This window comes from Diadema antillarum, unplaced genomic scaffold (genome assembly GCF_040938485.1).
Source record: "Diadema antillarum isolate AM-2024a unplaced genomic scaffold, OU_Dant_1.0 seq00000675_RagTag, whole genome shotgun sequence".
NCBI classification, from domain to species: Eukaryota; Metazoa; Echinodermata; class Echinoidea; order Diadematoida; family Diadematidae; genus Diadema; species Diadema antillarum.
In genome coordinates this window covers 809,918-826,671 of record NW_027271581.1, presented here as the reverse complement: position 1 = coordinate 826,671, position 16,754 = coordinate 809,918, and the positions used below count along the sequence as shown (strand labels likewise).

The window sequence follows — 16,754 nt, the reverse complement described above, 5'->3', positions numbered from 1 at the left end:
TAGCAAAGCAAGGGGTGCTTGGTTGATCATGTATACCTTTAGTACTGGAGAGATCTTGTTTTGCATTGTGCCTTTGAAAGTGATTACTCTACAGTACATGTGATGTGAGCTGGCTATAGATAGCTCTGATGTTATTGATGGTGCACTGTTTACTTGTGACTGTCCTTCAGTGTGTACATCAGCACCATAGCATGTATTAAGGAAAATGCATGAGGTGTTGTAAGCATCAGCCCCCCTTTTTTTTTTTCACTTCAGTCCGGGCTTTTTCTACAAATTTCTAATGCCTGCAAAGGCTTCTGGTAAAGAATCAAAGTCTTTCCCAACTTGTCCTGTTTTGAATGCTACAGGCATCTTCTTATTTTTCCCAGAAATGATTATTTTTTTTTGGATCAATTCTTACAGTATTCTGCTTTGTGTCAATTTACCAACTGTTTGTGAACTATGAAAATACAGTGTATAACATACACTTTTTGATTCTTTGCATTCAATGCCATTTTCATGCATTCAAGCTTCTTGGGTAATGGGCTGTTCATGTACAAGTGAGCAACACAAATGATGTAACCAAAGCTTGCTGTCATTTACAGAGTGTTAGCGGATGCAAGTTGGAAACAGATTTTAAAACAAAATGCTGACATTATTTAGGGGTGAAACTTGCATAATGCTGACATCAAAGTGGAAATGCACTTTACACAGTACTGTATGCTGTACATACAATGTACCTGTCTGTCACATGTTGCAATAGGTTACAGTAAAGCATGCTTTCCATTACAAAAATGTATATTATTAATAATACATTGTGCTCTTGCCACTAGTGAGCGTATGGTTAAGGTTGTATTATTGAAGAATTCCCTGAATTTCCAAAGTTCTTCAGAAGTCATCTTGAGGTGAAATCATTCAGGGCAATTCATCCAGACATTTCCATTCTCCCTTCTCGTTAGAGCATCTTTTGCATTCCGAACTCCGCGGAGGTGTCATCAGCAATGCGCGAAATCATTTTCATACCGTACGTATTTTATGACTTTGTCCCGCAGGAGCATCTGTACATACTCAACTTCAATACCGGTAAGGAGAGCTGGTGGCGAGAGCACGGCTTCAACTGCTCCATCACGTACAATATCACCACGGTGCCTTCGTCGGGCAGCCACACCCAACGACTGGAGGTGGAAGGATGCGTGCTGGACTACCAGTACGTGGAGGTCTTGCATGCAGCGGTCCAGTGCGTTCTCTGTGTAAGTTGTTATCTCTCTCTCTTGGATCTTGGATGAATAGACCACCCGAACATCTCCTGTGGAGTTTTAACTGGAGGTCGCGTAGAGGGTGGACTTTCAGAAAAGGGATGAGAAGTGAAGGGTTCTCAAGAATAGCATGCTTAAACTTTTTGAACTCACTCTCTCTCTCTCTCTCTCTCTCTCTTTTATCTTTCCCTTTTTTCTCCCAAAATATCAACAACAACAAAAGTTTCCCAAAGCCGCCATCTTGATGGGAGTGCTGCTTTTATACAAGTTGCAGTTGATATGGCTCTGCTATAGTACAACTGTACTTGTGATCTTACATCCTTCTTGTACAGCTGTAGTTGGGTTCACACAAGGTTTTTTATCTTAACGATTCACTCGTAGTCTTAAATTATTTAAATGATTAGCTTTTACCTGTAGTTTTAGACTATGATTTGCATCCGCACGACACCAAATCTGTAAGTTTAAAATTTCCAGGGAGAGTCCCACTCGATGATTAAACCACAGAACCGGAAGAAATCATACATGTACACGCAGCGCGAACGATAAAGTACCTGATAATGTGCGACAATACAGTAGTGTACAACATGCACTGAAGGTTGAACCGGAAGCTACAATGTACATGTATGTTGATTGGCATGTCCACACAATGCCAGACTGCTAGTGGGAGCCTCCCTGCTCATGGACAGAGTATAAATCCCAAGATGTTCTTGTGGTTCTAATCATTGACTAATCTTTAAGAAATTGCTAACTTTCAAGTACCTTGTACATCCACATTCTACCATCTACTGCAAAAGTTAGTCATCGAGATCTATGCAAAATTTAGAGTTAATCTTTAAGATTGGGAACATTGTGTGAACCTAACTTTTGACATCATTCTACATCCATTGACAAGATGATTTTAATACCAACTGTGTCACTCATGACTTTGGGGTAAAAGATGGGTAATGGCAGGGTCCGCTTTGACAGCAAGCCAAAATTGGGTGAATTCAACAGTGCTTACAGACCTTTGGAATCATGAGAAGTGCTGTACTGTAGTCATTTTCCAGAGCGGAAGCTCAGGGTACATTAATTTTGATGATGTTTTATAACCTCAGTGTAATGTTGTTACCGTAGCAACCTCATCCGGCCACACATGGTTTCCATGAAGCGTGGGGAAAATTAGTGAGGTGAAATAATGGCCCTGCCTGTATTTAACTCTAATTAGTGCGGGTCTCAATTTCACCCCGCTGTAATAATGGGCTGGTGTTGTTATGGATGGCCTTGGCATTCTGCTCACATTAATGGGGAAATTGCAGTTTGGAAGCTTGAGAGGGATTTTATTACGGTTACATTTGTCACAGTCCGTGTCATCACGAGGTAAAAAATATTGAGATGCCATTAGTAAAGCAAACAAGATGAGTGAGGGCTGCATTCTACGTAATTCATTGAATTAAGAGGGAAATTCAAATATGAATTCTGTTCGTGTAGAATAAATCAGTGATGTGTGAGAAGCTTGGAGAAGCCATTCAGAAGGAAAAGATTTTGTTGTTGTTGAAGTTCTCGGTAGCCATTCAGAAGTTTTGGTAAAATGCATGATGTGCTATTATGGCTAAATGGAAGACTTAAACAGTATACAATGTATGCATGGCGTCGTAACTCACAATGAGCACAACAATATGAACAAAAGATACATGTATTACAGATGTAGGCATGTGTATATTGTAAGTAGCATATCTACAGTCACTTCTGAGTTGTTCAATTTTAATATTAAACTTAATGAAATGCATTTTCTCTTTTTTTGTGTTTATGTTTCCTATTTTAAAATTTCCATCCTCACAAATATTTTTTTTTTCAATCTCTTTCAATTTGATATTTGCCTAATCCCTTTTATCAGATGTCAGAGAATGCACTTCAAATGATATCTTTGTCTTTTTTGTTTCCTTACTTTTTTTTTATTTGGTCTCGTATTGGTTTATCTCCCTCTCCAGGTTCTAGGTCTAATCTGGGCAATAATTATTTTACGGAAATTCAATGAAGAAGAAGATAGCTGTAAGTATCGGCACTCTTCCTCTTGCGGAGACACGGCCATTGCATGACTCTGAATCGTGATGATGCAACATTGCACTTTTGATTTTTTTTTCCTTCTCTGTTTTATCTATTTGGTTTGCTGTCTATCTTGTTTTGATGCATTATTAGTAATTCATAAAGGAGGGAGGAAGTCTTTGTTTAGTTTTCATTTGTTTTTATATTTTTGTTGAATAGGCACTGCAACTTTCTTTCACTTGTCACTCATGCATATGCCCCTCTCCCCCCCCCCAAAAAAAAAATAAAATAAAATAAAAATGTGTAGAACAGGAGGGGTATTGTGTACATCTTGATAAAACACTGTGTGTACGTATATGATGTACTGCACCCGCCTTTACTAGAAAATATTTTGTGTTTTTGGTTTGTTGTTTTTTATTCTCAGAAGTAAGATTTCAAAAAGGACTTACATATTTTGGTGTAGTGTCATTAATAACCACAGAATGAAAGTTTATGATATTATGCAGAGAATAGTAAGGCCAAGTAAAAAAAGAAACCAGTTTCTCGTCCTCGCGCGCATCGATTTTGGCCGCCGCATCGATTTTTTTACTATTTACTATTTTCAAAATGGCGCTGAAAATACCAAGAAATTCATAATTCTCGTCCCAGCCCGCTCCCCGCCCGCATCGATTTTCAGTTGCCGCATCAACTTTTTTGATATTTACTATTTTTTCGGCCGCCGAAAAAAAAAAATCGACAATTCACCTACCAATCGTGATGTCTCATTTCTAATTACGCCTTGCGTCCTCTACTTAGCTGTAGTATAGCTGTAGCTTCCGTAGTGCGTATGTAATAACGCATGCATTTCACACTGCGAGCTCGGCAAGAAGGAATTATGACCGATAAAAGCAGTCGAACTGTAGTTGGTTGGGCGCGGGCGGGCCTGGGCTGTGATGTACAGCGCACTCGGTACGTCGTGAACGCGATAGCGGCAACATTTTTGCGAACAATCGCTGATATTCCACGCATATTTCGCGCATTGTTCGTATTTTTCCCCGTTTCTCATATTTTAAGCGGATGAATTGTACTGTACAAATGCTTGTGAGGATTGTATCGAGTTTGTATACATTTTCATGTCATTGTGACTATGTGCATGTGTGTGCAGTGTCGGAAGGTACGGTGCCAGTGCAGTGGCTATGGCCGTGCCGGTGTAGCGGCAGATAGCTGTCAGGGTCCCCATCCCCTGGTCTGTCAGCTGTCTGCACGCACGTACTATGAACACATTCGAATGTGTAGAGGCCCGTACACTCTGCTCTGTAACGTTGCATCTGCCGGCAATGTATTGTTCTATTTTGAAGAGAAAATGAATGCGCTTTTCCAGCAAATGTAGAATTATTAAATGGGTGTATCTACAAAATAAATAACTTTTCCACGGATTCTGGTTTGTCTCGTATTTCTGCGGGACACTTTTCTTTACGATGTAAATTCACGGACACGGCCGTGATTCGTATCACCTGTAGTGCGGTATACAATCATTCATCATCCAAATGATGAGTGATTATCAAATGTCTTTTTAGAACATGAAGAAACATCTTTAAATGTTTAATGCTATAATGCCATATCAGTATCATTTTGACATCCATCTGCAATTGTACAAGCCAGTTTCCAGTGGAATGTGCTACAATTGTACTGTGAAGAGATGCAGATACATTACCAGCTGTGTGGACACAAAAAGTCACAAGCACCAATGATAAATAAAGCAGTGTTTTGAATATCATGGAATTTATTTCAGTCGTACATTTGTTGAAAGATATGTTTTATACATGTTCCAATTAATAGCACAATACATCAGAATTGCAAGTACACTGGTATCAGAAATGCCATTACAACACTTCAAAAATTCATAACTTTTGAACGGATTGTCTGATTTTCCTCAAACTTTCAATGTGTTCTACTAATATTGCTACATTCTCTCAATCCTTATGTTTAAGAAGGTGAACTTGTCCTTTAAATTCCAAAGCGAAAAAATATAGCTACAAACGGCATTTTTTTTAACTGTAAAATGTAAAAATTTTCAAGCTCGCTCGCTCCGCTCGCTCGCATTTAATTGTTATGCCATTCTCCTGATGTTGCTGCCTGTAATTGCCGGCAGTTGCGCCCGGTGCCCCCCTCTCCCCCCCCCCCTTTATTTCCGAAGCGAAAAAATATGGCTCCAAATGGCAGTTTTGGGACTGTAAAAAATGTCAACATTTTCAAGCTCGCTCTCTTCGCTCGCTCGCATTTAATTGTTATGCCATTCACCTGATGTTGCTGCCAGTATAGTTGCCAGCAGTTGCGCCCGGAGCGTCCCCCCCCCCCTTAATTTCCAAAGCAAAAAAATATGGCTACAAACGGCAGTTTTTAGACTCGCTCCGCTCGCTCGCATGTAATCGTTATGCCATTTTCCTGATATTGCTGCAAGTAATTTGTCGTTTCACACCGTCATTCCATAATCCATTTATAGGGGGGACAACCCCCTCCCATAACCTCCCCCCTTGCTCGTTCCGCTTGCTCGGGCTCGGTCGCGTTCATGACATCGGTGTAAGAATTATTACTAGAAGTTTGTTTAAATTATACCATTTATAGGAAAATTGTTAAATAACTATTTACTTCAAAATGTACTGATACTTTAAACAAGTGGGACTGTTTCAAGTCGATAAAAGACGCAAAAAAACCTGCATCAAATTGCACCATTTAAAACATCAAAACGCAAAAAGTGCCCACCGTGAGAGGGGCACACTCCCTCCCACATCCTCCCCCTCGCTCACTCCTCTCGCTCTTGCTTGGCCGCGTTCATGATATTCAGTGTAAACTGGTAAATATTAAAACAGGAAGTTTATTTGGATAATACTATTTCATAGGCAAATTGTTCAATAATAATCTACATCAAAATATGCTGCTACCTTAAACAAGTGGGGCTGTTTCAAGTCGATAAAACAAGCAAAACATGAATCAAATTGCAACATTTAAAGATGGTCATTTTCCCTTGACATCTGCAGTGGAAAGACAAAGCAAATGTATTTCTGCATGCATGAAGTTTCATTTCAAGTATGGTACATATATCTATTTGTTTGAAAATGCACAGAGTGCAGGCAAAAGACATACACTTGGGACCTGGTCTCTCATAACATAGCTACCAGAGTGATATTTCATGTCATAAATTGGATATAGAAAATAGTAAAGCCCTCTCTCATTACCTTTCTCAGAATTACCGGACGAGAAACACATATTACTTTCATTTTGACAATCCTCGAAAAAATAGTAAGATATCAAATAGTAAGGACCTCCCTCATCGCCTTGCTCAAAAAACCCGGACGAGAAACTGCTTTCTTTTTTTACTTGGCCTAATCAGCTGCTGATCAGCTACAAGTAAGTTGGCAATCATGCACGTGTTTGATAGAATTATTTAAGCTAACAAACAAAACAAAATTAGTGAGGAATTGTGCTTGTAAAAAATTGTGAGGAAAAATTATCAATTGATGAGAAATGTTGATTACAATGTGATCAGCATAATGTATGTATAACATCCATGTTTTGCGTACTTTACTATAATTCAGATATACTGCTGTATGCATATGATGTGAAAATGATCTCTTGCTAATAATAGGCTACAAAGAATGAGTGATGGGGAGGAAAGATATGTTTTACTTTTTGTAATTGTTTGACCTTACTTGCTATGCTGCAGTTTTGCTTGTTGTTGCCGTGCTGTGCTGATCAACACTTGTACAGTCTTACAGTTATTAGATTTTTAACTATGTGGGATGTGATCATTATTGTAGCTTGTCTTTCATATCCTGTCTAATGAGAAGCACATATCTCTTATTAATGTACAATAATATACTGAATGAGCTTTTAATAGTTTGAGCAGTACTTATGATGTAGATATCAATATCAGAGCTGAGTTGAAGTTTTCGTGTGCAGTGGAAATATGATTGGTTGTGCTTTGCATATAATTGCTTTTATCTTGCCATCTTTCTAAGTGACATTTATTGTAAATATATGTATTGATATATTCTACTCAAATTAAGTTTATTTATTTGATATTTTCAGTGGTTTGTACTAATCTATGGTTGCACAACCTTTTCAATAATTTATCAAAGAAAGTTGTGTTTTGTATTTTTTATGTATCTTTAGGATTGTGATCATACAAACATCCATTGCATAAGAGTTTGACTGAATTCATGTAGGCCCTACAATGTATACAAAGATTAAAAAGAATATTACACACATTTGCAGTTGCTCAAGATTTACTTGTAAACATACATGTACAATGGACATTTATAATTCCCTTCAGGTATGTATGTTGCGGCATATCACAAAATTTTGAGATATTTTGAATGCGAGAAAATTAGGGCACCAAAGAAAAAACAAAAACAAAAACACACACTCACAAACAAACAAAAACAGACAAAAAAACACACACACATGGAGTCAAAGTGATACTGAATGAAAAGACAGTCGAACCTGTCTATAGTGGCCACCCAAGGGAGACGAAAAAGTGGCCATTGTAGACAGATGACCGCCATAGTAGGGGTCGTTTACGTGGCCCTTCTGGGGGGGATTGTGTTTTTATAGTAGCCTTATACAGTGTATATGGCAGATGGCCACTAAAAACAAGTAGTCGCTATCGTAGGTTTCACTGTAGTTGCAGTGACAGAAAACTCTGGTCCAGCTCAGCAGCGTCGTGACTTTATTTGTGGCTTTGAATTAATATCCATGGTGATGCAAAAATTTATGACTAGTTGGAATTTTTACTAACTCATTTGGTCCTGTGGGATTTTCTTGCTGCAGAAATTAATTTGGCACCTGTGAATTCAGAAGAAGATTAGATGGAAAGATGGAACTGCTTTAAAATATTAGAAAGTTAGAAAAATACACAGAATTACCATTTACAAATTGAGAAAGAGGATCTCCAATCTTCTAAAATGTATTGTAAAGGCAGGAATGAGTTTAGGCTGTTGAACAATCTGGGAATGAAGCAAGTACAAATTGTAATTATGATTATGTGATCAACAACATGCTGTTTAATATGTAATACTTTATTGTTTAACTCTTCTTAAAGAAACACAATCCATGAATCAAAAAATTGTAATGATCAAATGAAACAGCACCTACCCACAGGAATATGTTTGTTTTTTGTTTGATTGTTGTTGTTGTTTTTTGTTTATTCTTGATGGCTCAGATCGATAGGTCAATACTCAAACTACAGTGCAGTGTTAGTGTACAGAAGGGCACAATAGATGAATCAAATGATATCATTGAAGGCATTTTAACCAATGTTAGTTCATCTTGTTATAAGTTATGCTATAAGCTATGGACGTGGTGAGATAAAAGCTCATGTGCTACATCTTAAGGCACCATATTTTTGAAGAACTCTTGGTTCTTTGAGAAATGCTGGCAGCTAGCAGATGTGTCCAGTTGATGCAGCCTATTCAATTTGTTTATCTTACATTGTACGTTTTTCAAAACAAACCCTAGCAGACTTCTGTGAAATCTGTATTCAATTTGGGCACAGTGTTCTGTTTATTATTCATTATTTGCATATTTATATGTCAGTCAAGTTGTTTTGTTTTGTGTATATACCTATAAAAAGTTAAGCCTTCTATCGTACATTCTCATAGATTTGAGTGGAGTGTATGGTAGAAAGATACAACTGTATATTATGTCTTTTTGTCTGATAGAACATAGAAATCCATATACTCAACTTACATTCTTTTTCTTCTTCCTCCCCCTTTGTGAACACTGCATTTGTGATGTCTTTTCTCTATATTGATATGATTTTGGTTTATTTTGCACATTCTTCCCATTATTTTTTTGGACAATTTTGTTTCTTCTTCTCATTCCGTTCTATAGTTGATTTTATCGGTGGCTTTGATTCATCATATACTGCCTACAACTCACACGCACAAAAGCCTCCGACCACAATGCAATTGGAACCGATTTATGTGTAAGTAGAGCGATAGACCAGTAGCGGTATGTCGTGAAGATAAAAAGTCGTCACTTGTGGTCAGAACTCGTCACTGTAGAATTTACTATTATAGTCACTGTGTACGTGGAAGTCGGTGGAGTCGTACATGTAGTTTAGCGACTCGAACAATTCCTTGTTTTACTGTTGCACGAGTGAGTGTGCATGCTCTTCATCGGTGGACAGTGGGAACTTGTGGCATTCTGAATTTAGACAGTTACGCCGTAGTTCAGCCATGCCGATATTGTATTCCTTATCTCTCATATGACCATGCATGGGGAAAAATAAGAGATTATAACTTCACATCAACAGCAAATTGTGTGGTCTATCAGAGCATGGAGACATCAGCTGACTGAAGTTACACAAACGCCCACATACATGTACACACCATGTTTCCCATTTACATTGTGCATTATATCCTGTGAAAACATGTCATTATATATACTACGTCTATTTCTACACACTGTAGGACTCCAACACACCCCCCCCCCCCTGTTTTCCCCAAGCTGTATTCATCACGCTACACACACTCCCCATCTCCCATTTCTAATTATGATAAAGACTCTCTGATATCAGATGTACCCCCTCCACCACTTCATTCCCCCCCCCCCCTTTCCACCAATCCATTCTCATTATTCTTGCATGTTGTCAGCTTTGTCAATCTCCATTTTTAGATAATCATCTATCATGCACAGTGGTGCCCCTGGAAAATATTCTTCATTCTTTGGCAGGTCCACTTTTCCAAGCCATGCATCACTGTCACTGTACTGAAGCTACATTCCAGATACCTTGTAGATCACATGCATGCACTGCACATTAACATAATGCCGACCGTGGTGTTTTTTTTTTTATTAATCAGCCCTAATGCTTTCAGCCTTACAGCACATTGCCATCTGAGAGTTATCAAATGGTGTTTGGAGTAATTCTGTAAAGCCTTACTTCAAGGATTTGTGCTGCTATCCTGTCCCATAATAGAATTGTCAATTTTGTCAGAATTGGAAAAACAACAAAATATGCTAGATGTTGACAAGCTACACAGGCAAGAAATCTTGATGTATAAAAGACAGAGAGGTAGTAATTGAGGTGGTTGAAAAATAAAAAAGTTTGGAAAGTAGTTGAACCCCCCCCCCAAAAAAAATAAAATAAATAAATAAATAAATATATATATATATATATATATATATATATGCACAAGAAAATCCCTAACTCTAAAGATCTTCCCCATTGAAGTGAAGGGGGAGAGGGAAGAAGGATTACCCCTTGACCCAATAATGAGCACTGCTCCTGACACCCCTCAGCCGGAGCACCACCCCCCCCCCCCACCCCACCCAATACACACACGTATACTAATACACATACATTTACACACAATATCAAACTAATATTCTGCAGCCCCTGGAATGCTTCAAATATGAACGGGATTAGTGTTGGATCATTGCTTATAAGAGGAGACCTAAAAGACATATACCCAATGTTTCTGACTGCATCAGTATTAAGATCAAGAATAGTTTTCTTCCTGGTGAAAATCACTAGATGTTGATTCTTAAAGCAGTAGGCCTATTACAGGTAAAATTTGTCAATATTGTTTTATTGAAAATCTATAAATTGTATACTTATTTTTTTTTTTGCTGTATTCTTCTATGATTCTAGTTATGTTTGGTTTGCCTTCTCTCTTTCTTCAGTATTATTTCTGAATTTTAGAATTTTCACTTTTGTGCAGTTGTGACTATTTCATATCACAAATTTCCTATTTGAAAAGCTTTACTGCACTAAGCATCTTGATCATGCATGATTGTGAGATATGTTGAAAAGCTGTCACAGTCCTAGTTTTGATGCATGCAAACTCCTATGATGCAAAAGCAGATTGTCATTGTTTGCATACATACATGCATGCTATATGCTATTTGGACAGGTTTTTTTCCCCCCTAAGTTGATACTGCCTTTTATGCATATAATATGTTTAATTTGATGTGTTGTTTTATACCCAATGTATTATCTCTGCATGGCTTAATGTAATTTGTTTTCTCTTGTTCCTTTGTCCAACTTTACTCTTGCCCAATTCTGTCTCTCTCTTTCTCTCTGTTTCTTTCTCTATCTTTCTCTCCCTATCTCTCTGTCCCTTTGTTTACTTTGTCTGTTATTTTCTATTTGTTGTTTTTTAATCTCTATGTACCTGTTTGTCTGTCTGTGTTTCTGTATCTCCATCTTTCTCATTCCTCCTGCCTACCTACCTGTTGGTGTATCTTTAATGCATGCACCACACCCACCTGACATCTTACCTTTCACTGGGCTTTGCTGTGCCGCTTCCCACGTGTGATGTGAATGCATGTGAATGCGTTGCCATGGCGATATTCCTGCATCAATCATATTATACCAACCGCCAGCGATGCGAGGTGAGATGAAGCGATTAGTATACCGCAGGCATCATGCTAATGCAGGACAGTTTGTAAAATGGATTTGTTTCGCATTTTGCAGTGCTCCACAGAAACAAGCTAATATGATTTGACTTTATGTTTGTCATTTCAGTTTGATGTGGAGATGGCGAACTATATATATCAATATATCCTGTTAGCTAATTGAAAAGCAAATTATTATTGGTTGGCACATTGTTTTTGTTATAGTTGCCTGCCTTTTCTTAGCTGTGATGGATGTTTGTTGAGAGAAAAATTCCTGCGATAGCAGTCTATTGAATGGTAGGATGATTATAAAGCAATTTATCATCGGCTGGTACAGCATCGCTCCTGTACGTGGCTGTAATGAATTATGGATTATGGATAATTGGTCGCAAGTATTCTGCCAATGGACTTGTGGTAGATTGCAAATTAATCTTTTAATAGTTCAGTCATTTCACTGTTCTCTGTATGCCATTAGATCAGCATGTTACGTTTTTAACCTGTTGAAGGCGGGCTGATTTTGCTACAACACGCATTTCCCATTGACGCTTTCCCGAGTATACTCGGGGCTTGTCCTCGATGGTTAACCAGCAATTTGTCAATTAAAGAAATTGAAATCAAATCGAATCAAATCAAATCAAATCAAATGAGATGATATGATTGGATTACTCCAGGGCTGGTCAGACCATCACTGTGTACAGGATATTGACATGTTTCATCCTTCATCACAAAGCCCATAAAAATAAGAAAAGGAATAATAATGACAGATAAATAAAATGCGTGGGATTGCTACTTCCATCCTTTGTTTTACATAATATATGACAATTTATTTTAAAAAGTAAACAGTAGAATGTTACCAGATTAGATTTCTTTTTTTTTTTTGTTAAGGCAAACTTTGTGAATTCATTTTTTTTTTAAGTGGTGGAAATTAAATGAATTCAGTTATCATGAGTTAGTGCTAGTCATGGTATGAATGAAGAGAGTCATTCACAGGAATATTAGAAATGATGGAAAACTCACCAAAATCATTAAAAAACAAAGACAAAAAGAGAAAAGTCCTCAAAGTTTTAAAGAGATAACTTAAAGCCCACAGAATCCCTCTTTTCTCCCATGTGGAACAAAACAGGGACATTAAATGCCAAAGTGAATGCCATGGTGTTATAATAAAACTGACTCTAAACCTGGCAGATTGATTATTAAATCATTGAAGAGTAGTCCCAAGTATAGTATTGAAAGTGTGTGTTTCACTTTTAGGCAATTTTGTAGGAATATGACCTGTGCACCCTCACAATGCATTTTGTAATTTATGGTCACATACATGTCCAATGTATAATGCACTTTGAATACTATTTTGTTATATTTGGAGACAAATCTGTTGATAATTAAAAGGGATTTTGCGCAATAGGTGATACCTTTAATTTAGAAGTTAACCCGTTGAGGACGAGTCCCGAGTATACTCGGGCAGGGGTCTATGGGAAATGTGTGTTGTAGCAGAATCAGTCTGTCCTCAATGGGTTAACAGTGTCAGGTACAAAATGATAGGGTTACATTAAACCCAAATAGAAGCTTTACAGTTTACATGGCAGCGGCCTCAGCTGAAGTAAACAGAAATTCATCTCCTTTGTGCAAGTTTACCAGTATGTGTCTACATGTGCAATGTGATCAGAACTGAATTATCATTACTGCTTGTGTCTGTCTAACCCTTGACCTCTGATGAATCTTTAACCTTTGACCCCTATAGGCACAGGGGGATCCGCTGACAAGCTCCGCCTGCGATGAGGCTTCCTATTGGTCAGGTGGGGTCTGCCGGGACGTGGTTGACAGCCATTTTGAATCCCATCAAAGCTTCTTTGCTATTACCAACAAAGACTCATGAGACCCTTGCCATCTGGAATATGAGAATAGAGGGCGCTCTTCACGTCTGCAGAAAATGAAATGAAATCATGTGAACCTATTCTTGAACTTACAAGGTCAACCATGCATCAAGATTATTTTTGCCAACTGCAGTAAGAGACAGTTTGATGTATGTTCACATTCTCTCTGAATGTGTGTATGTATTATATTAATCTGTATGGAAAGTTATATGAGGAAGGAGGAAAGACAGATGACAAGCAATCATGCATGAATTGATAACCAGGGACCATTTTTTGGTTGCCATGGAGACCAGTGACCTGATCGATGGAGATGGGAGTTGATCGCATCACGTCAGGAGAGGGGGACCAAAAGAGGACATGGAGAGAGGAACTACAACAAAGATGGAAGACCAAAATGAAAGAAATTTCATGCGCAGTGTACCAAGCAACAGAGTGAAACTACAAATTATGGTATCATTTTTGATTTCATACTGAATATGGCTAGAATTTTGATGAAATCTGTAAGCTGTGTTTCCATGTTCAAATGTCATTCTGACACTACCCACAACCTATGTGCCTAATGATGATCTCTCAGCATAGTATGTTCATTAATTTCCATAATTCCTGACAGGAAAGCATTTATGTGTGAAGAAAATCTACCCAGATTCCACCATGCAACATACAATTTGTAGCTGTTCTGGAGAGGTGCATATTGTAGCCTGCCCTCTATTGATGAATATCAGACAGTGTGATTTCTGACAATAATGAGTGCTGTAAAACCAGAAACACATTTTATGGCATGAAACTTTTGCGAATTCGAGCCGACGGCCTTTTTCATGGCACAAAACTAATGCGAACTGCCACTGCATGGAATTCAATGCATTGTGTAGAAGGAAAAAATTGTGTGCACATGGCATTTGCAAATTTAATATTGGCTCCTTGTGAAATTCGCGAAAGTTTCATGCACACGAAAATATCTGGTTTTACAATATGTTCGTGCATGTACAAGTGAATTGGTGCCTACACTACACAAAAAGGAGCCTTTTATGGGTCAGAACATGTGCCAATCACAATCGATGGACATTTTTGTAAAGTTTACCGTCTGTCACAAGTACATCTACCTTTTCTCACTGTTTTCTCTGTTTTTTAAGTGTATCATTATGACATGCATTTACATTGTATGTGTGTGCAAATGTGTATATTTTAAGTGTATTAATGCAAGAATGAAGAGGAAGGCTGAAAACCACAGATCTTCAAATATGAAAGATAAGAATGTCGGCTCTCGATGGTGCCCAATAAGAATACAGTACATCTCTTCATGCACTGAGCACAGTCTGTCAATAGTTAGTGTTTGTCACAGGCTCTCACACCATTTTGCTAGTGAAGCAAGCCAAACATTGTAAGGCCAAGTGCATTGGTACTGTGGCCTTTTGAGATTTGGAATTGTGTCATTCCTAAAACTGGCAGAAAACTTTCCAAAGTGCACCGCTGTCAGTAAATAATCCAATGTAAAAGTCACATTGATCTATGAAATTACTGGATACACACGTCGGCTATCAGTGATAATGCATTATAATGCATTTTAGCTTCTTCGAATAGAGCTCTGCTGAGCAGTCGCAATTATCACTACTGGACGCTGGTAGCAAAATTCAGTGATTCAAGGGCGTAAATTCAAAAAATTGGAAAGGTCTGCCTGTCACTGCTGGCTTGACTCTGGGCCGTGTGATATAATCCTCTTTGTGCTTCTACGGAACCAAAACCTTCATTTGAAGTTATTCTTATTTAAATGCTTGATATGTTTGAATTAATCACTGCAAGATTGAGCCAAATTGGGCGAGGAATATTTGAAGGAAATCCCAGCTTTGCAAAATTCAACAGTCAATAGAGGGCAGCAGACAGCTTGCGACATAATTGTGGACATTTCTCCAAAGGTTCAGTTCATAAAATTTCACACTTGTCAACTTTTCTCAACAATGAGCGTAACTCCTTGTGTGAAGTCCAAATATGGGACAAAGAAATGCATTTTGCAGGTGCATATTTTTAAGTTGAACCATGTTTATATGTTAACCAAGTGAAATTTTGTGAAGAAATTGAATGGAGAGTTGTCCACAAGTTCCACCATGAGTTAATTTGTCACCATCTACGGTTCATTTATTAACAGCTGTTACGAGCTTCCTTATTCATCATCCAATTTAGCTCAAATTTGCAATGAATAAATCAAATATGTCAAGCATTTGAATAAAGGAAACTTCACTGAAAGTATTGGTTCCCTGTATCTGTAGTAAGAGTGCCTTGAACAAAGGCTAGCCTTTCTCAGATGTGCAAAGCAAAACTGTGGTGAATACCTATAGGATGTCCCTTCAGTGGTGCATTAGTGATGCAATGTGAAGCCCAATGTAGGGATTAATTATCAGATTTTGAGAATGAAAACATTATTTCTGTGCAGCCAGATTAAGTCACAAAATTGCCATTTCTGTTTGTGAGAGAGTACTGTGGTGTTTTTTGTTTTTCTTATTACTTTTATTGAGATAAGATCGTCTCACATCAGTGTTTTTACAAAATCTTGATCAGATTTGTTCAGCTCCCCATCTTGGCATGCAATGATGGCTCAGTGATTCAGTGTAGTGCGCCCTCTACAGTTTATTCCTTTCTATGGTGAGAACCAAGTATTCAAACAGCTATATGCATGGCATGTTGATTCCTTATTGCCAAAATAATTTTAAAGAATGATCATTAATTATGATAGCAAATATGAAAGCTAATTTTTAACTCAGCTCGTGGTCAGTAAGTATCCATGAGAATTATATTTAAAATTTTAGTGCCATTTCAGTTGTTACTTTTGATGCAAATCAGGATGTTTTTTTTTTTTTAATGTAACTTTGAGCTTAGACTGTGATGAGACAACAGCATTACATAAACTTCTCACATGGTCTTTAATTCTCTTGTGTGTTATGACCCAAACTTTCTTGAAGATATAGATGTGCATGTCTTTTGCATGGAAATACATGTCTGCTTTCTCTTTCTGACACATTTGCCCTAAAGGTGGTGATTTTGTTACTCAATTCATGCATTACTGTATTTTTCCAATTATACATTTTTACATTCATCTATAATCAAAGACATACAGTGAATTTGTTTACACACAAGTTTGTTGGCTTTTTTTTAAAGAAAAAAAAAAGTGTGTAAGGTGAAATGAATTTCACATGATTCTATTGGAAATGAATGTTTCAAATTTTGAATTTCCAGTCCCTGTTTGGATTCCTTTGAT

The 16,754-nt window shown here is 37.7% G+C and overlaps 1 protein-coding gene across 2 annotated transcripts in view; it reads left to right on the top strand.

Annotated features, from left to right (window-relative positions):
- Positions 1-14,306, top strand: part of LOC139737009 (sodium/potassium-transporting ATPase subunit beta-1-interacting protein 3-like) — a 47,071-nt gene extending 32,765 nt beyond the window's left edge. The window contains exons 4-7 of one of the 2 annotated variants that reach the window (XM_071647683.1): positions 1,032-1,229; positions 3,203-3,263; positions 9,129-9,222; positions 13,375-14,306. In XM_071647683.1, coding sequence (XP_071503784.1) covers positions 1,032-1,229; positions 3,203-3,263; positions 9,129-9,222; positions 13,375-13,393 — 372 coding nt within the window. In that variant the 3' untranslated portion in view covers positions 13,394-14,306. The remainder of the gene's footprint in view (positions 1-1,031; positions 1,230-3,202; positions 3,264-9,128; positions 9,223-13,374) is intronic. The other variant, XM_071647684.1, reaches the window with a different exon arrangement.
- The last annotated feature ends 2,448 nt before the right edge of the window (positions 14,307-16,754 follow it).